The sequence below is a fragment of the Balaenoptera acutorostrata genome, chromosome 1 (assembly GCF_949987535.1).
Source record: "Balaenoptera acutorostrata chromosome 1, mBalAcu1.1, whole genome shotgun sequence".
Classification (NCBI taxonomy): Eukaryota; Metazoa; Chordata; class Mammalia; order Artiodactyla; family Balaenopteridae; genus Balaenoptera; species Balaenoptera acutorostrata.
This window is the reverse complement of record NC_080064.1, coordinates 86,204,587-86,225,799: the sequence shown is the minus strand read 5'-3', so window position 1 is coordinate 86,225,799 and position 21,213 is coordinate 86,204,587. Positions and strand designations below refer to the sequence as shown.

Here is a 21,213-nt window from a genome sequence, read left to right as displayed (position 1 = left end):
GAGAAAGCTCAAGAATGACAGTGGTAACGTACCAAGGCTTATTGAGTACTTAGTGCCATTTGGGGGATGGAGAGCAGTCATATTCTCCAGCCATATTCAGTTTTCAAGTGTAAATATAGAATAGCTGGATAATTGGGTTAAATACGGGCTAAGATTTTGCCTGGTGAGTAAAGCAAAGGGTTAGAGGTTGTTGTCTGATAGGATTAGACTTTAAACAAATAATCAGGTAACTATATATCATTGAAAATTGTGATAAATGTTGTATATATTCATAGGATTATTTATTTACGTTTAATCCTATTACATGACAAACTACTAAAGACTCCCTGAGGATAGGGATCATATCTACTTTGCCCTCTGTTATATCTTCAATGCTTAGCACATAGAATGAGCCTTCCACAAGAACACATTTTATTAGATCTTTCCCTTGGTCAAATGCCAAAAACCATACAGTAATTTTAGGTGAAATAGCAGCTAAAAAGCTTGGGAAGGACATGGCCAGTCAATATAGAGGAGAAGGGGCTAAGCTTGGAGTTGGGAGACCTAGGTTTGAGTTTGCTCTGCTGCCTACTGTTATGTGGACTTGGGCATTAAGTGTTTGCCACATCTGTGGGGCCTCAAGTTTCAGCAATATTATAATAATCATGTTATTGTGGAAATTGAAATAATACACAAAAACAATTTCTAAAACCATAACCGCTATAGTTTTATGGTTTTAGAAATTTAGAGCTACGTAAGAGTTTTAGAGTTTGGTGCTAATGCTTCTTAGGACATGTGATATTCAACAATTGGCTGATGTCTGATAAAGCTCAGAAAATTATGTACTAATGGCTGGTTTCTTTGACTGCTGTCCTCATTTTGTGGTATTAGCCAATGCAAAGCATTAGGCTCATCTTTATAAAAGACTATGGCAGCCAATGGCTGGGGTAGGGGGTCAAAAGAACAGTAGCATGTACTGCATAGCCATATGGCCTTCGTAAAGGCCACAGAATCAAGTGGATTATTCTTTCCCTGAAGCTGAGTATTTGACTTAATGTGATAATTGCCTAGATTCACAATTGTTCAAAGTAAATTTTTAATAAAATAATGGTTTTTGTAACTATGGTCTATAAAATGTTTTGTTGTTTGATTTTTTTGTTATCGATAGGAAAATGAAATAGTTGGTCATTACTATTTTCTTGATAGAAAACTTTAAACAAAGAACCTGGAAAATACAAAGAAATTATTTGTGTTGAGCTCTAAGCGATTGAATCTAAATTGATTGCTGGAACTATACCTTACAATACCTTATCACTACAAATGCTATTTGTTTTTACAATTCCCTGTTATTATCAGGGATTGGTTTATGCAATATTATGGACCAGGCTAAATTTTATTTGCCTGGTCATTAGGCATTAGATCAATCCCACTCTTGCCCAGCATTGTGCATAGAGAGAATCTTTCTGAATATTTTATATGAAAAGTGTTTAGACTAGATCACTTATTGTCATCATTAAGCTGTGACCACATATGGTTAGCTGAAATTTCTTGTCAGCACAGCTTTCTGTTGATTTTAATCCTTCATTCATTCATCAAATATTTAATTAAAGCCAACTATATGTAAAGAATTAAGAGGAATGATAAAACATGTTAAAAAAGTATCCTGTTCTCAAATATTTATGATCTATTCAGAAAAATAGAAAATACATAAATAACGATATTATGGTTTAGAAAGTGATGTGGAAGAGACAGAGAGGAAAATCCAAATCTGTGGGGCAAGGATTGCCTTCAGTAGTGACCTAGGTTTGGATATGAGTCTGATATTACAGATGGGTGTTAGCTAGTGTTTTCTATTCTGTATGCAGAAGCTATTGTTTATGGAGCACTTTGCCATGCATATAAAAGATTCTTTTCCCATGTTAAATACTTCCTACTAGCATGATAATTAATTATGTTAGAAAAGTCTTTTCCTTTCAACTAAAAACTTGCCCTTACTTTTATTTTCTCTCCAATATAAATCTCCTGCTTAGGATAGAAACCCTAAAAATTGACTTTCAAAATGATGATCTTTTTTCCAGTATGTCCTGAAATGTAACCCCAAATAGTTTTGATTGGATCAAAATGTAACAGTTTTTGTCTTGTGCCACACTTTGAGGTAAGAAGGCTTAAAGCAGTCATCCAGGTGTTTACGTGTAGGGAAATATTAGGTATCATATTGAATAAATATGGAAAAGATTGATTAATCTTCTACTCTGGCTCCAAATATAGCCTGAATCCTGAATGCTTTTTTCATATTTATAGCAGTCCCATTTTCTTCATCACTCCATTTTTCTGTTTTCCTTTGCTTCCATACCATTGAATGAAGTAATTTTTATTCCATTTTCCCTTATTGGTGTTTGCCCTTGACATTCTATGCAATATTTAGCCATGAAAGCAGTAGCATTTTGAAGGTGGATTTCAAAAGCCAATTATTTCATTCAAGTCGTCCTAAAGCATTGGAAGAACTATAGCTCAGGAAGTCTTTCTTCATGTGTAGCTAGTATTTTGTGCCATTTTTATAATTCAGCAGCATACTTCATCTTTATATTGTTTATCATATTGAGCATAAATCATATTTGTATTCAATATATTAAAATAACACGGGTTCTATGCTGCTTTATAGTTTTTAAAATGGTAAAAGCTGTATTTTAGTAATCTATTAGTTCCTTCCTATTTCAAAAAATTATGAAGAGTAGGAAGGAAGAGTGGTCATTGTTATTTCTGTTTTACACAGATGACAACTGAGGCTCACAGAGGGCAGGTGATTTGTCTTAGAAACTAAGCGTCTTAGTCTCTGCATCCCAAGACAAGTGACCATTCTGTATACTGCACTGCTTTAGTAGAAGGCTCTATTTTCCCTTAACAACCTAAAATTTTGAATATACACAAATGCAGTCGAAGTGTATTTGTGTTTTAATCTTACTCACTTGGCAATTTCATGCCTGTTATCACTCATATCTACTTCTAATATGTGTGTAGTTGATTTTGTATAGAGTATGTCTCAGGTGAGTTTGTAGCTAGACATCAAACTCTGTAAAGATAATTACAGTGTAGTGTTAGTTGTGATCGTAGGAATTTCCCAATTTATACAGATTATAATAGCTTTCTCTTTAAAATTGTTTTTATTTCTGTTAATTATCTATACAGATTTCGTTATTTAATAATGAGATAAAATAGCAATGCTATCTGTGGTTGTACTGATGAAGCCTAAAACAGTTTAACTCCAACCTTAGGAGTCTGATAAACATTATTTATAATATCCATATTTTACAGCTTCAACAGATGCAGAATGTTCTATAGTTAAATAGGAGGGAAAGAGGTATATATCAATATAATTTATGACTCAATCCAACGTTTCATCCACAGACTATGTGATGCTACCTGGGCAGAAGCCCTGAGGATTTCTAACTGAATTTGAAAACAAAACAGAACGTCACACTGGAAGGAACCTTATACATTATCTGGTCCAACCTCCTCATTTTACAGATAAGAGAACTGAGACTAAGAAGGAGTCACTGCACTGCCATAGGTCACAAGGAGAGCTGACAGCAAGGCTGAGATCGGAGCCCCATCTCCCAACTCGGAAGCAAGTGCTACTTCCAATGTACCACATTATTTCCCCCAGAAAGATGCCTCCCACGGGGCGCTGCATCTTGAGAATGAAGTATATTAAATTCACATTTGGCTGCTAATCATTTTCTCAGCAGCTCTATGGTATTTCATTAACCGCTACATGTAACACTCTGGCCTTTCACCTGTATTAACTTGAGCTCATTAAACTTGAGGCCAGTAATAAACAGGACTAAACTAATACAGATATTTTGCGTGGCATGTGTTCAGCATTTTCTTTAATGATGTCTACTGTGTGAGGTGTTTTTCACTTCACAGTTTGTGGAAAAAGAAAAACAGGAAGCATAGATTTCAAGGAATGGAATATATGTGTAGTATGCTTCTTTATATCAATCAAAAATACATAAAATACTCATTTAATAAGCTTTGTAAGTACTACATCGAAATATGAATGACAGCGTAGCAGAGAGTCTAGCATCTGGCAGACAGGGATTTGAATCCTGGCTCTGCCATTTATTAATAAGAGAACTAGAGCAAGTTATTTAGCCTTTCTGAGCCTCAGTTTTCTCATCTGTAAATGGGGACAAGAACAATACCCACCTCATGGGGTTGCAATGAAGAAGAGATTAGGTACTCATGCGCTTTGCAAAGGGCTTGGTGTATAGTGATGCTCAATAAATATGCTGATTTTGATGAAGATAATAATGATGGTGCAGTTCCTTCCTGTATAGAACTTACAATCACCTCTCACTAGAGCTATTGTTGAGGAAGTTGATTTCCTTCACTTCTCCCCCCACTTCATCATCACTACAAAACACAAGCAGGAGTCCTCCAGAATGCAAGGAAAGAAAAACGAATCCTATTTCATCCCTCCCAGGTTCCCTACCACCATTGTTTTATGTTCATTTTCACTAGGGTGTAACTCTTCTGTAGTTCACAGCCTATGAAGCCACCCATGAACACACTTCCCATGTGATTTTGAAAATGTTTGAGACTCTGATTGAGCAGGGGATGGTAAGAGAGGAGGGGTCATTTGCAGAAAGATGAGCAGCAAAGAGGTAGAGACACAAGTTTGTCAGAGAGGGTTCTGTGTCAGAAAGAATGAAAGGTAGGTGGTTTCAGGCAGGAGTCCCTGTCAGAGCAGGGGTGCAGCAGCTGGTGGGTTGTGAGGGAGTGAAGATCAATGTGTACTGTTGGAGTTGGGATGTGCAGTCAGTATTGGCTCTCTATTTTCCAGAGTACTGTATAATCTTTTAAAAAATGTTATGTCATCTATTTCCCTTTTCTGCTACAATCGGAATCCCATCTCCAACATTCTGGATCATTCTCCTCTTTTTTCCAAAGCACCTACCCACAATTCATCCTTCTTTCTGCCACCACAAAGACCTGATTACATATTTTCAAATATCTGGTGTTTCCCTACACCCTGAAGAATAAAAATCCAAACTGCTTTGCCCAGAATTCAGAGCCTTTCATAGATTTCCCAGCTTTACCTGCTACTATTCCTCAGGCACGTACTCTGTTTTAGTCATGTAAGAATAAGTTCATTCTGTAGTTTCTTAATGTTTCAACCCTTTACTCATCCATTCCTTTCTCTTTTTTTCCCCCTTTCCAACACCACACACTATTTCTCCCTTTTATAATCTTTCATCACAATTTAAATTCCTCCTTCACTAAGAAGTCTCTTAGTTGGAACTAATTGCTCATTAGATCAGGGTTACATCAAACTGTGTGTGCATCTCTTCCTCTGCTTATCCCTTTCTTCCTTATAATTACCTACATAACCCAAATGTCACCTGAGATCAACCAGTCCCATCCTTCTGGATATTGCTACAAAATTCCTAGAGATTATGTTCTCTATGTCACTTCTGGCAATAAATTCCTATTCCCACTGATTTCTGAATCTCCCTCAAATCTTATCTCTCGTTGGTCTCTATTCTTTGAGCTATATGCCAATCCAACCATGAAACTCAACCCTATTTCCCTGACTTTCTTCCAAATTTCTCTCCAGGATATGTAAGTGGGTAGGAGACATTTTTAAAGTTTTAGGGGTCATAGAGGAGGATTTGGATTGCTTAAAATTGGATATTAGCGCTTCCTCGTTATAGAAGTACTCCAGTCATCACATCAGTAGGCTTTTCTCCCTCTACATCTCTCGCTTTTCCTTCTCTTCATGCACGTTCCTCTTCCCTCTCCTCTCTGCTTTCTTTTTTTTTTTTTTTAACATCTTTACTGGAGTATAATTGCTTTACAATGGTGTGTTAGTTTCTGCTTTATAACAAAGTGAATCAGCTAAACATATACATATATCCCCATATCTCTTCCCTCTTGCATCTCTGCTTCAAAATTCTTCTGTATTTCTCATGCATAGTGGTTTGACCATCTCTTTGGTTTTGTTTCTCTTCAATCATGCCATCAGGGCTTAATTTCCCGAACTCCAAGCTAAAGGTATTGCTTTAAAAGTTATCGCTTTAAGCAATGAAGTTTATTTCTTTAGAGGAATCTGCTATACATCATTTAAATGATATTTCAATATAAAACAATAACGTTCTCACCTCAGTTCCATTGAATATGAGTCAGTCTTCCTACAGGTCATAAACTGCTTTTGGAAAGAACCACCTCCTAGTTGTCTTTGCAGCTCCAGCACCTGCACAGTCCTTGGCAAAAAGCAAGTCTTAATCTCCTTCATCCTTTGCTGACATTCCATTCATGTTAGATTTTCTTCTCTTGGTTGACATTCTTCCTAACATACATCCCGACTTTATCACTTCACAACAAAATGTGCTCTGCTTCCCCTTCACGGAAGAAGCTGCTCACCCTTTGTATCTTATGAAACACGGAGCGGAGGGTCAGCAGTCTGCTGGCTCCCAGCATCTCTTCCAAAGTATCACCCTTCTCCCTCTGGTGTTTCTTCCACTTGGAGGATTTTCCTCCCCTCTCCTGACCCTCACACCTCCAACTTCACTACTTGCCAGCCGACTTTCACCCTCTCCTTCAGAACTCAGCTCGGATGTCATTTCTAGAAAAGTTCTGTCCTCTCAGCTGGGGTTAGGGGCACATTGTCATTGTTCATCTGGCATCCTGGGTCACCTGTGCCACAGCCTCTGTCTTGCAGTATTGCAATTGCTATTAACTACAGGCTCTTTAAGGAGACAGAGTGTCTTTTATATATAAATTGTAAGTGTCTTGCACTCTACAAGTGTTTTTTTTTTAATTTATGAATCACAGCTGTTGTGTAAGTATGATATAATTTTTAATTTTAAGGAACCTATTTCTGTAACTTAATTTCTTTCTGAAAGTAATTGTTTGGGATTGTCTGACATTTCAAACAACCAGCAGGATTTTTAAAATACATTCAAGATATTCATGCATGCATTCATTCAATAATTTTCCAAGTTTTGAAAAACCTATTGAGAAAAAAGCTAAGCAACAAGCCAAAAGCAAGGGGGAAAAAAAACATATTGAATACCTGTTATGTGCTGGATCAAAAACTAACCAGGACCTCAAGTGGAGAAGATGGAGGCAGAGGCGAATAGTGATAAGGCAGTGGCATAAGTGCAAGGCTAAAAAGTACCCAGAGTGCTCTGCAGCACTGCAAGGGGCCCCTAACACTGGGGACAAAGGGGAGTCAGTAAAGGACATTACTGCAATGCTGTGAATACCGAGCTGAGAGGAAAACGCCAAACGGGCGTGTACCAGGTAAAAAAGACAGGGTGGGCTCGTTGTAGCATGAGCAAACATGGAAATACAGAGCCTGGTACACAATGCAACATAAGCAGTTAAGGCTTGTGGGAATAAATTGGCAGGCATGCACTTTACAAATATTATTCCATTTAATGCTTATACCAAGCATTAAATGTATCGTGAGTTAGATACTATCATTCTCATTTCATTGATAAGGAAAATTAGTAGCAGAATGGTTAAGTAATTGGCTCATAGTCACACAGCTAATGAGTGTAAAACTGTGATTTTAATGCGAATTTGACTTCTAAATCAGTATCCTATCCACTATGCAAATGCTGGCTTTCTGCTTTCACTATGAAGCATGAGTTATCTTTGCTTTTGACTGCTATAGATGTTGCATTTTTGATCAGAAGTTGTCCACTTAAATTTATCAGGTTAAACTAAGAGTTATATTTCATTAATTTCATATATTTTGCATGTCCAACTCCAGTGTCCCAATTTGCACCACTGGGCACCACATAGTACTATGGCAATATAATGTACAGACGGTCCTTCTCTCTTTGTCTTCTTATTGTTTTCCACTGTCCAAATCTGATAATATCATGAAAAATGGCTTACTGTTATATGAGTGATTAAGTATTACAAGCCAGTTATTCATGGGGAAAACCTGAGTTTCTGAATGTAAGCCATGTGAAAGCAGATTTTGGAATAAAAATCAGGATCAAATGTAAGTAATTGATTACTGTGATAATTGAAGGAAGGGAAGAAGAAAAGTAACTGAATTCAGACAGAACAGAGCAGAGACCTCTCATGTCTGTCTCCCACACTTCCTTGCATCATGCCAAGTGCACAATGATTGAAATTAGGGTGTGCCCGGTCAGAATGGCCATCATCAAAAAATCTAGAAACAATAAATGCTGGAGAGGGTGTGGAGAAAAGGGAACCCCCTTGCACTGTTGGTGGGAATGTAAGTTGATACGGCCGCTATGGAGAACAGTATGGAGGTTCCTTAGAAAACTAAAAATAGAACTACCATACGACCCAGCAATCCCACTACTGGGCATATACCCTGAGAAAATCATAATTCAAAAAGAGTCATGTACCACAATGTTCACTGCAGCTCTATTTACAATAGCCAGGACATGGAAGCAACCTAAGTGTCCATCAACAGATGAATGGATAAAGAAGATGTGGCACATATATACAATGGAATATTACTCAGCCATAAAAAGAAACGAATTTGAGTTATTTGTAGTGAGGTGGATGGACCTAGAGTCTGTCATACAGAGTGAAGTAAGTCAGAAAGAGAAAAACAAATACCGTATGCTAACATATATATGGAATCTAAAAAAAAAAAAAAAAAAAAAAAGGTTCTGAAGAACCTAGGGGCAGGACAGGTATAAAGACGCAGACGTAGAGAATGGACTTGAGGACACAGGGAGGGGGAAGGGTAAGCTGGGACGAAGTGAGACAGGGGCATGGACATATATACACTACCAAATGTAAAATAGATAACTAGTGGGAAGCAACCGCATAGCACAGGGAGATCAGCTCGGTGCTTTGTGACCACCTAGAGAGGTGGGATAGGGAGGGTGGGAGGGAGGGAGACGCAAGAGGGAAGAGATATGGGAACATATGTATATGTATAACTGATTCACTTTGTTATAAAGCAGAAACTAACACACCATTGTAAAGCAATTATACTCCAATAAAGATGTTTAAAAAAAAAAAAAAGAAATTAGGGTGTACTAGGAACACACTCAGAGAACCCAGGTTCCCAGCCATCGTGCTCCTGCATTTTTTATTTTAGCTATCCAAGAGTACTCCGTTGCCTTTCTGAGTTTTGTTAAAGATCAACTCTTTGAAAGTTTGTTTTCTTCACTTTTCTCTTTGTTGGTCATTTGATTGAGATTAAATAGTTTTCCAAGGAGCTTTGTGTACAATGCCTTTAGATAACTGCAATAACCAGATATACTTGACATATAATTCAGCCTGACACCACCCCTTAATGAATGACAGGAGATACTTATAAAATTATTCGCAATGATAATTACACACATTACGTATGGAAATTATTCAACCTTTAATGTAGCGAAGGACAGTTCCTGGCCCAGAGTAGGCATTTGATATTGTATATGTTGAATAAATGACAAAAGATAGATAGTGTAACTAAGTCATATGTGAACGTGTTTTTGTAAAAAATATAAAATAAATTCTTAGTCGTGAAGCATACTATATCCTTTACCTCTAATTTATTCTTCAATCTGTCAGTGTATACACACAGAAATGAGACATATATATATTTGGATTTCAGGTTTATACTGAGTGCAAAATATATATACAATTTAAAATACACACAGATATATATTGCACTCAGTGTGTGTGTGTGTGTGTGTGTGTGTGTGTGTATATATTTACAGTATATGCACTATATATATACATATATATATCTTGCACTCAGTATAAACCTGAAATCATTTTATCTTTTAACTTATTACCATTTGAATATCAAAGAAATTACTTTTCTTGCCCTCATTGTTTCAAATCAGATGAGAGAGTATGATTAGGAAAATAAGAGTTGATCTCTTACAACACTATAGACCAGTGCTATTAGCCAACTTGCGGCCATTCTCATAAAAATTATGCAATTTAAACTGGAAGATACTAGTGCCTGCTTCTATTAGAAACAAGAACCCTCTTCTACTTCATAATATGCTCAATTACCTTTAGATTGATCCATGAATAAATTATACTCCAAATAGACCTCTTTACCTTAAAGCTTTGCTGGCTTAAGGTATCCTTGTTGATTCATTATGTTGTCACTTTTCTATCGGCAGTGTAATGCTTTTAATATCTGGACAGAGACAGTTTTAGTGTGAGATACTGTTATCTTTAAATGAGTAGGATTTAGCTTTTCTGGTGAGGACAAATTCATCAATGATGAATCCCTGGAGAAAGCATTGAAACAAAAATCACACCATTTCTGAGCTTTGTTCAGCTCATCAGTTACAAAGCAGCTTTCGAGAGTCCTAAAGAACTTTTTTCTTTGTTTAAGAAATATAGCATGACGCTCAAAACTGCTCTCTTTGAGTTACCGCAGGCTACAACTTTTTCTGCAAGAAAATAATGAATGAAGAGGAAAAGCTCCTGCTGCTCACCCTGTCAGGCCCTGCTGCTTCTCCTCCTGCAATAGGAAATCAATTAACTATATGTTCAGACAGAGATTTGAACTAAATGCTTTATTAATCATCGCTGATTGCACACATATACAGTGGCCTGCTCTGCCTTCACCTTCACTCTTCCTTATTTTTATTTTGCTCTGGTTTGTTCCTTTGGCAAGATCTGAACACAAACATATGCCTAAATGTAATATGTGATCCTCTGGTGCAAGGGAGAATTGATCTTTTTATTTGCAGAAAATTTAACTTTTCAAATGTTCAGTTCTCAGCTCTCCTAGAGGCATTCTAACGTGCGATATAATAATAATTTTTTAAAGGCAGTGAAATTTCTCATACTAATGCAGAAAGCAAAATGACTATGGCAGGCTTGAAGTTTTGGAACCTGGTACTACAACACTTCGGCCTCTGGGATCTCCATATGGCAGTGAGAAGCTACATGCAAATAGACCCTCTTTGATTTGGAGATAAATGGCAGAACGGCCAGGGGGCAGTCACTGATATTCTGTGTGGGTGTGCTTTCAATTTAAAGAAAACTTTGGCAACAGTTTTTTTTTTTTTTCCCACTGATTCTTCAACCCACACACAAAGAAAATCCTATAGGAATCTCTATGTTAAATTGAAAACCTCTCCTTAGGACTAGTTATAAAAGATTAGCACATTAGAATCATAGCACCTTTAGTTATGGAAAGGCTGCATTAGTTAAATATGGTAAATGTGGTCAACCATGGCAAAAAAGTTACAGAAAACATCAGGTGGTTGGTGTCTATTCAGGCTGTATTCTATTCTGAATCAAGGGATTTCCTATTATTAATTATTATTATTATTATTACCATTATTGGAACAATTTGAAATCATCACAGTTTAAATTTAACTGCTTTATTTTTCTCTGGATAAAGAATAATCTAAATGGAAAAAAATATCTCCTCTGGTCTATGTTTAAAAGAAGATAGATTAAAAAGTTCTGAGAATAATTTCTTTTGAATAATTTTACAGAACATTTAGGTGGAATGAGATAGTGTTGAGGGGTAAGGCCCCATCAAGGAATCAGGATAATGGTTCAGATTTTCATAGAGCTTGCCTTCATCACGAGGGATCTGCTAGGCCTTCATCACGAGGGATCTGCTAGGCTCAGAGGTCATGCGTTTCACACTAACAAGTCTTGATAATAATCTTCAAGGATATAAGATTAGGGTAGAGGTGTCCTTGATGTGTAAGAGAAGTGTGGGGAGATTGATATTCTGACAAGATTTATATCAAGTGGACGTGCATCACCAAAGAAAGGACCCTCGGGGCATTTCTTTGGCACCAAGGGTAATCCGTAACACCTCACCTGCCCTAGGAGAAGAATCATTTCATAATAGGACAAGCAAGCACTGTCTTTTCTACATTAAAGGGGCTTACATATGTGATAATATTGAGGATTTGTTTTATACTCTATTTTATGCTTTTTAACAAGACAGCATCACTTATTTTACGATAAAATAGATACAACATATTCATATATTTTCTCTCTCTGTCATATCATTTCATAGTACTGTAATCATTAAATATTGTAATTTAGAAAAGCATTAAAGTGCAGAGATGAAGTATATAGTTCTGGTTTAATTGTGTGTATTAATTTGGCATTCATAACATTGTTTCTATTTGCTCAACTTGTTGACATAATTACAGTAAATTGGTAATGGAAGTAACAATCTTAGATAGTTCCACATGAATATTTTCTGCTAATATAAATTTTCAGTTGCAGATTGGCCGAATTGGGACACAGTTTAAGTTTAGTTTACCTACCGTAGTGACATCTCTAAAGGACCAGAGAACTCATATTCCTAGAGTGTTATGCAACCTGGTAGGTAGAGGCCAGCGTTTTAAAACAAGTGTGATTTTTTCACCTAATTACTTGCTAGGGCAGAGATCAGGATGACCTTGGAATGCTGTAGTTTTCCAAGCCTTCATTGGCTAGGTAAATCTGCTTTATTCTGCAGGAGAGCTGGGGGTGGTGGTGGTATTTTTGCAGTCTTTGAAAAGAGACTTAGCAATTCCAGGTTCCAGGCAGACACAGAACATTTGGAATTCAGTGGTGTCTATCACCAGCAGTATATGTCAGTAAAAGTGAAGATCAAAGGTTCTAGAAGAGAAGGACAAAGTGAAGAGGAAATAATTGTAGGATAATGAATAGTGTGAGGGCATACTCGTGTTAACGTGAAACCACTTAGCATTTTTCCATGACACCCAGGTATCTTTCTAAATGAACTTTGTAAAGTACAATTGAATAACCTTGAGATTTAAAGCTCCATAATGTGATTTTGAATACTGAGGGAGTTTGTTTAAGCACTGTGATATTTCCTCTGCTTTTCATTTCTATTTTTGCCTCTTTCATGCAAAATAAACTTTATTTTCTGTGCAGAGAAATCAATATTTTTACCATTTTGTTTTTCAGCTATTCCAGTAAACTGCAATCAACATTAGTTACAATCTTTAAAGAGATGTAGTGAGAATTTGAACACAATAAAACAGAGATACAGATTTGAACTTTGGCAAAGTACCTTTGCTATTGACAAAAGCATTTGTCAGAGACCAGGCTGTGTCTATATTGTGCTAAAAACCTGATGAAGAGGAAAAAAAGCATCAATAGGTTTCACCTTCTGTCTATATGAACTAAACAAATGGTTTAACTAATAGCTATTGTTTTAAGTGAATGGTTTGGTTTACCATTGTGAATTTTATTCTGTTTAGAAATGTATTTCAATTAATATTTGTATATCTAATACATACATATTTGGTAAAGGTGTTGTGCTATTGTGTTCTTTTTAATAATTAATGGACTCTGATACATAGAAGACTATAGTGTCCAAGAATGAATGAAGACCTTGTTACAGTATACGTGAAACAGTCTCAAAACACACATTTGTTTGTTTATAATATTTGTGTTTATATCCTCACATTTTTCTCTTCGGTGAGCTAACATACTTTCTTATTTGTGTGTTTTCCTATTAGAAACTGCCAAGTTTTGGACCTTATCTTGAGCAGCGCAAGAAAATCATAGCAGAGGAAAAGATTAGACTGAAAGAACAAAATGCAACTTTTCCACCACTTGAGAGAAACCATTTTATCCCCAAAAAGCCTATTCCCACTATTAAGGTAAAGATTAAACTGTATATGTAAGTATGTCTATTTTACTGTTTACTTTGTGTTTATTTCTTGTTTAAATGTACCACTGATTTTGTTTTTAAAATATATTGAGCTTTAAAAATTCTGTCTGCAGTGACAGGATAGCCTCTTTTATTTGTATATTTTATACTTTTTAGAACACTGTCAAATATGTGTTTCATACAAATTTTGGATGTATTAAATAGGCCATAAAATATTACAGTGAATTCTTTGTCTTCTTACACTCATTTAAAAATTACTGTAATCTACAATTAAATCGAAGAGGTATCTTAGTCATACAGTACAACTAAATGATCAATATGCACCATCAATATCAACATGATACCTTACATTTTGGACAGACTTTCTCTGGTTCAGCCTTGGGAAAGCCTGTACAAATTTGGGTTTCAGGAAATTATTTTCTGGATAATATCAAAAATCATCATTAAGATGGAATTATGTGTGCATTATATTTCTTGTTTTTCTTCTTTAACTTCTTATTTTGAAAAAGATGTAGATTCACATACAGGTGTAAGAAATAATACAGAGAGGTCTCATGTACTCTTTACCCAGTTTCCCCAATGGTAGCATGTTGTAAAACTGTAATACAGCATCACAACAAGGATAATGACACAGATACAATCTACTGATCTTATTCAGATTTCCCCAGTTGTAATTCTACTCATTTGCATGTGTGAGCACACACGTGTGTTTAGTTCTGTGTCATTTCACCCCATGGGTAGGTTCCTGTGTCCACCACCACAGTCAAGATATGAGTTCCATCAGCACAAAGATCCCTCAGCTTGCCCTTTTATAGCCACACCTACTTCCTTCCTGCCCACCTCCCTCAAGATGGAATTATTTTAAAGTAATCATAATTTAAAAAAAAAGAAAAAAAGGAGTATTACAGGTCCACATTCTCTCTGAAGTCACCATCAGGGAATGTGGTTTTCAGTCACTGAAACTTACTCTTCTCCATTTAGTGACTATCTCCATTTCCTGGTTGAAGCATCAGCTGAAAAGCTTACTCTTAGGAGCGCTTTGAAATTCCTCTTTAGTAGTCAAACAGGAGTTGGAACCCTTAAAAATCCCCTCTATCTGTGAGAAAGAAGAAATGTGTCCTATGCTAAAAACAGTGGAATTTAGACGATGTTGAGAGGGCTAAGTTATTCAGAGTTCTGAAAGGAAATATGGAAGTGGCTGAACACAAATTCTACCAGCACGTGAATGCCATAATTCCAAATAAAGTGAACACTTGGGACTTTCAGCAGTATAATAGCCCCAAAGAGTCTCTTGAGCTGTTTCCTTTAAATTATTTGTGTGATACTAGAAGGATGAACTGGACACTGAAGGTAAAGAAGAAGCGAGATCCTTTGGCTCTTATACCCCCCACCCTTTGGCTATAACTAATATATGATGTGGGGTTAAGTGGGAATTGTCCCTACTTGTTTTTTCCTACTTAATTAATTTGAAATAAATGTAAGATCTCCATCTTTTCCTTATGTATACAAAATTCAAAAGAAAAATATTATTTATATTTGAAATAAAGGAAGAGCAAGGTGATTATAAAAGCATTGCGGCCTTTTGTAGGCTTCTATCCTGTCAGGGAATATATTGATAACCTAGAAGCAAAACCAAAACAGAACAAACAAAAAACCTGCTGAAGTTGAATTAAAGCTAGCCGATCACTAATCCAAATAAAATATCAAACTCAGCAGAATTAAATAAACCAAAGAAATGGGAAGTCAGGAAAGTAAGTAAACATTTTTTAAAGTCTCAAGGAGAGATGAGGAGTCTTATTAGAAATAGTACAGGCTTACATTCCTCTCCTAAATTGTTACTTCAGAGATGATCCAAATTGAAGTACCCCTGGTATTACATTACATAAGCCTCAAGACACCATTGACACCATCTTCCCATCACTAAGACCATAACAGTGCTGACATATTAAGGGGCTGCTATGGTAGATTTTTCTCAATGTCCAGTGGATTTTCCACTACCTTGTTTTTCTTCCCAGGATGTCTATACCCATTCTATAATACCTGTTGTCATTTCTAGGAATATGGTGTGTCCTGTCAGAAAGCATAATGGTAGCTGATAATGGTGAGGTTTTTCTGCAGAGAGAGGGGGAATTTTCACCAGTTATAGGTGCAACTATTTCTGGAAAATGAGGAATTACATTTGCTATGACAGTGACTGCTCATTTCATCTTGCTTTCTATAAGGCTTTATATTTCTATAGAGTGGGGCAGAGCTTATGTTTTAGAGAAAGAAGGAAGATAGAGATCTGTCCCTGTCCCAGAGATATTCGTGGTGGTATTAGATGACACTTGATCTCTAGAGCCATGATGTTGTTACCAAAAGTGAGCTCTGTGTGTGTGTATGATTGTATTTTTAATTCGAGCAGTTGTCCTCTAATAAATTCACTTTTACTCATATTCCAGTATGATTTTTCAGAGTAGGAGAGAAATTTCATCTCCTGAAAGCATCAATGGAAGTATGTAGCAACCAATAGCTCTAATATGCCAATACTGTTCCAAGTGCTATACATATTTGATCTCATTTAATCTTCACAATATCTGTGATAGGTACTATCTTTATATTCATTTTAAAGATAAGAAAATTGAGGAATTAAAAAACATTAAATAATTTGATCAAGTCACATAGTAAACAGTGGTAGAGTGGGGGATGGAGGTGAAATTGAGAATTGTTGGCTTAGGATTGAAAAGATTGGCTCATAATAGGGACCAAAATGTTTGGATCCATTCTAGAAAATATACAAAATATACCTAGAGATTGCTCATGGAAGATGAAAGTGTCAGTATAGAACAAGGAGAATAACGTTTAGTAAGGGAATTGTGACACATGGGTTTTGTCACCACTGTGCTACTAATCACTTGATTTGGGGCAAATATCTAATGAGAGATCTGTAAGAGGAGACCACTGGACAAAGAAGTCTCTTTTCCTTTCTGCTTTTCTTCCTCCTCCTGACCTTCTGTAGTTTCATTTGTTTGTTTAGTTTTGTCTCTGTTAAAAGCACAAAGATTAATCTAAAATTTACCCATAATCCTACCACCTCAACTTAATCACTATTAAAATTTAGATTTATAAAATTCTAGTTCTTTTTCTAAACCTAAATGTAATACATTAAAATAAATATAGAATACTCAAATTTTCCATATAAAAACCTCATAATTATTTATATATCACTCTAATGGTTTTATAATATTTCATAATATGAACTTATTAACTTCTAAAAATTAACCTATTGTTGAATTTTTAGGCTATTTCCAGAATTTTTTACAAATAATGCTATTATAACTATTGTTGTACAAAAATCTTTGTGTAGATCTCTTATTGTTTTCTCAAGAGAAATTGCAGGTGAAATCTTAGGGCTTTTGATACATAGTGCCAAATTGTTCTCCAGGAAGAACATGCAAATTTACATTCTGCCAAAAAATGTAAGAGAGGACTCATATTCTTAGACATCCATCAACAATAGATTTATTTTTAATTTTAACAAACATAATAGTCAAAAAAGTATTTTTTGTTTAATTTCCAGTGTCTAAATAGTAGTAAGATTGGCATGATTTTTTAATATATTTTTGACCATTTCTTCTTTTGTGAATTTGTTACTTATTTCTTTTGACCAGTTTTCTGTTGTAGTATTTATCTTTGTTTTATAGATTTTTTAAAATAAAATTTTTAAATATTGCCATTTGCCTCATAATTTGTATGATGGTGTTTTTAGATATACATACAGAAGTTTTACTTTTATGAAATCATATCTGGCAAAAGCTAGTTTTGTGTTTTCTCCCTTTCTTTATTTGCTTAGTTTAGCTTTTTCTACCTTAAGATTATATGGATTCACCCCATCTGGTTCTTTTGGAATTTACGTTTGATTATTTAATTAATCTAAAATTTGTTCTGCTCTAAAGTATCAGATATGGCTATATCTTTAATTTTTTTCACAAACAAGCAATCATTCCAAGATCTCAATATTTGCATTTTAAAGTGGCTCCTTCCATCTCTCAAGTTATGATTCAATGACAAAAAATGTATCATAAATTGCATGACTTACTTTACATTTAAATGTCCAATGTCTCAAAATTCGCCAAAACTTTTCAAGAGTGAATCAAAAATGGGTTAGACAAAGTTCTAATAAGGATGGCCAATTTCTATAAAAAGTTTCATACCTTAAGTAAACCTTTGTCTAATAAAGAAGAGTTTAACAAAAAACTTTACAAATAAAAACTTCTGACAAACTCCAAAATTCTTGGCTATAAGCCCCTCACTTGAAACCAAGACCTTAGTACTACTTTTAACATTTCTGTGAAGACAAAAATGTTTCTTCTACTACAGTGCTGATTCTTTACTTTGAAATATGTTCAACATAGTTCCTTTTTCTTCTCGACATTAACCAGATGGAAAAGGTAGCAGAAGGTGGACCTTGAGGGGAAGATTGATGAGTTTGGGTAGCAGCATGTAGCTTCACATGACAGAAGCAGGTGCAGTTTGGGGTACAATAAGAGAAAAGGGTGGAGAGAGAACATGATGATGGTGTCTGGACTCCGCTCTCTGCTCCCTTCTTTCTATATCATTTCCGTTTATGATTCATTTAAACTTTTCCTATATATCGACTCAACTATCTTCTATCCTTACCTCTTTTTTTTTTTTAAACATCTTTATTGGAGTATAATTGCTTTACAATGGTGTGTTAGTTTCTGCTTTATAACAAAGTGAATCAGGTATACATATACATATATCCCCTTATCTCCTCCCTCTTGCGTCTCCCTCCCACCCTCCCTATCCCACCCCTCTAGGTGGTCACAAAGCACCAAGCTGATCTCCCTGTGCTATGCAGCTGCTTCCCACTAGCTATCTATTTTACATTTGGTAGTGTATATATGTCCATGCCTCTGTCTCACTTCGTCCCAGCTTCCCCTTCCCCTTCCCTGTGTCCTCAAGTCCATTCTCTACATCTGCGTCTTTATACCTGTCCTGCCCCTAGGTTATTCAGAACCTTTTTTTTTTTTTTTTAGATTCCATATATATGTGTTAGCATACGGTATTTGTTTTTCTCTTTCTGACTTACTTCACTCTGTATGACAGTCTCTAGGTCCATCCACCTCACTACAAATAACTCAATTTCGTTTCTTTTTATGGCTGAGTAATATTCCATTGTACATATGTGCCACATCTTCTTTATCCATTCATCTGTCGATGGACACTTAGCTTGCTTCCGTGTCCTGGCTATTGTAAATAGAGCTGCAGTGAACATTGTGGTACATGACTCTTTTTGAATTATGATTTTCTCAGGGTATATGCCCAGTAGTGGGATTGCTGGGTCGTATGGTAGTTCTATTTTTAGTTTTCTAAGGAACCTCCATACTGTTCTCCATAGCGGCCGTATCAATTTACATTCCCACCAACAGTGCAAGGGGGTTCCCTTTTCTCCACACCCTCTCCAGGATTTATTGTTTGTAGATTTTTTGATGATGGCCATTCTGACTGGTGTGAGGTGATACCTCATTGTAGTTTTGATTTGCATTTCTCTAATGATTAATGATGTTGAGCATCCTTTCATGTGTTTGTTGGCAATCTGTATATCTTCTTTGGAGAAATGTCTATTTAGGTCTTCTGCCCATTTTTGGATTGCATCTCTACCTCTTTTTATGCTTCAAACCTGTGTCACCCACTATCTTCTGGATACCTCCACCTGGATAGTCTAAGCAAGGTGCATAAAGGCCATCGTACTTCAAACTAAACTGATTATCATTCCTTCTAAGCCTGATCTTCCTCCTGAGTCCTGTGTCTCAATGAACAGCACTCTATCTACCCTCTTACCTAAGCAGAAACCTGAAATTCGGCCTAGATTTCATCCTATGACTCATCTCACTCATGAATGGGATCATGGACATTCACCAATGTCCACCATTTTTATCTGTCATGTCTTCTTCCTCTTCTGCTCTTCCCTACTGCAAAGGTCTTAGGGAAGTTCTTTACACATTCTTTCCTGGAATTCTGAAATATTCTACAAACTGGCCTCCCACCTTCTTTTCTCATTCTTATCTAATGTATCCTCCAACAATTATGAAGTATTCTTTGTTAAATGCAAATCTGATTGTTTTACCCTTTGCTTAAAATTCCCACATCTTAACCATGATCTTAAGGTAAACTCCTTAGCATAAACATCAGACCTTCATATTTTAGCTTATCTTGGCCTAAGCAGATTCAGTGGAGTGGTGAAAAGTAGAATCCAGCAGGTGGTAAATTGAAGAGTGGATAAAGGTTTCAAAATTAAGGACAAGGCATATGGAATACTCTTTCCTGAACTTGAGAAAGATCAAAAGGAAAGTGACAAGAAGAAATGTAGTAGAGGGAAAGGTTGGTTTGTATATGTTAGGATACTCTAAGCTTGCATGTGTTTATACGCTCGGAAAGGATAGCTAAAGCTACCAGAAAGGGCATGATTAAAGAAGCTATATCCTTGGCAAATAAGGAAGGAATGGAGTCCAGACAATACATTAAGTCATCTTGGATAAGAGGTGACATATGATTTTCTACCTACTGCAATGCCATAGGCATTTAATGAAACTGAATTTGGGCTTACCAGTGTCATTTTAGTAAGTAGCCCGTGTTTGAAGAAAGTGACTGCTAGAAAGTCTTAAGAAGCTATTTCCTTCATTGAAATATGTAGCAAGGTTTATAAGATTTTAGCAGATTACATTTATGGGAAAAGAATTTCCTGAATTAAGCCTGGAACTACTCTGTTATGCTGCTTGGGTTCAAATTATGCCACTGCCATTTAGCAGCTACATGAACTCGCCTCAGTTAACTAATCTGTAAGATGGACATAATTAAAGAGTCTGCCTCATGGGATTATAAATTAGGTAGTGTGTGAAGTGCTTTTAGCCTGCACCAAACATATCCTAAATACTGTATATGTTACCTACTATTAGTTATGATGTTAGGAATGGACAGCTTGAAGGAGATAACACGTTAGGGTGACCCTCCATTTCCATATGTCCAGTAAAGTGAACTCAAGAATGTTAGTAGGAATACATAAAGCTCTGGAAGTCAACCAAGTTGGAAGTTCTGAAGAAGTCCGTATATTTTTCACGAAATCTTTATCATATACCTACCATGAGACAAGCAGTGTGCTAGGAATTGAGCATCTATAGTACAAAAAATAAAACAGACACAGCCTCTGTCCTCATGAAGCATACAGAATAGAGAAAGAAACAGGTATTAAAACAAAGAATCACACTAATAATATAAAGCTATATTTGTAATACAAATTATAAAGAAAAATACAGGATGTATGGAGTCTCTTTCATAGCAAGACCTAATTTAGATTGAAGGAGATGAGGAAGGCCTCTCTGAGGAACTGGCGTTTAAGGAACCCTGTAGACTGGGTAGTGATTAGAAGGGTAAGTGGAAAAAGGGATGTTCCCAGTGATTCATAATGTGGTCCTAGATTTGGTGAGTGGCCATGGTTATGGAAACAGAAGCAGAGGTTACATTGATGAAGTCTTGATAATTCTTCCTCTAAAATTTGATGATTCTCATTATATACTGAGGTATAAGGGACAGTAAGGAGTTGAAAATAAGGA

The 21,213-nt window shown here is 36.0% G+C and overlaps 1 protein-coding gene across 1 annotated transcript in view; it reads left to right on the top strand.

Moving 5' to 3' along the window:
- DPYD (dihydropyrimidine dehydrogenase) overlaps positions 1–21,213 on the top strand; it is an 808,008-nt gene that overhangs the window by 770,934 nt on the left and 15,861 nt on the right. The window contains exon 21 of the mRNA XM_007169549.2: positions 13,446–13,589. Within this exon, the coding sequence (XP_007169611.1) occupies positions 13,446–13,589 (144 nt within the window). The remainder of the gene's footprint in view (positions 1–13,445; positions 13,590–21,213) is intronic.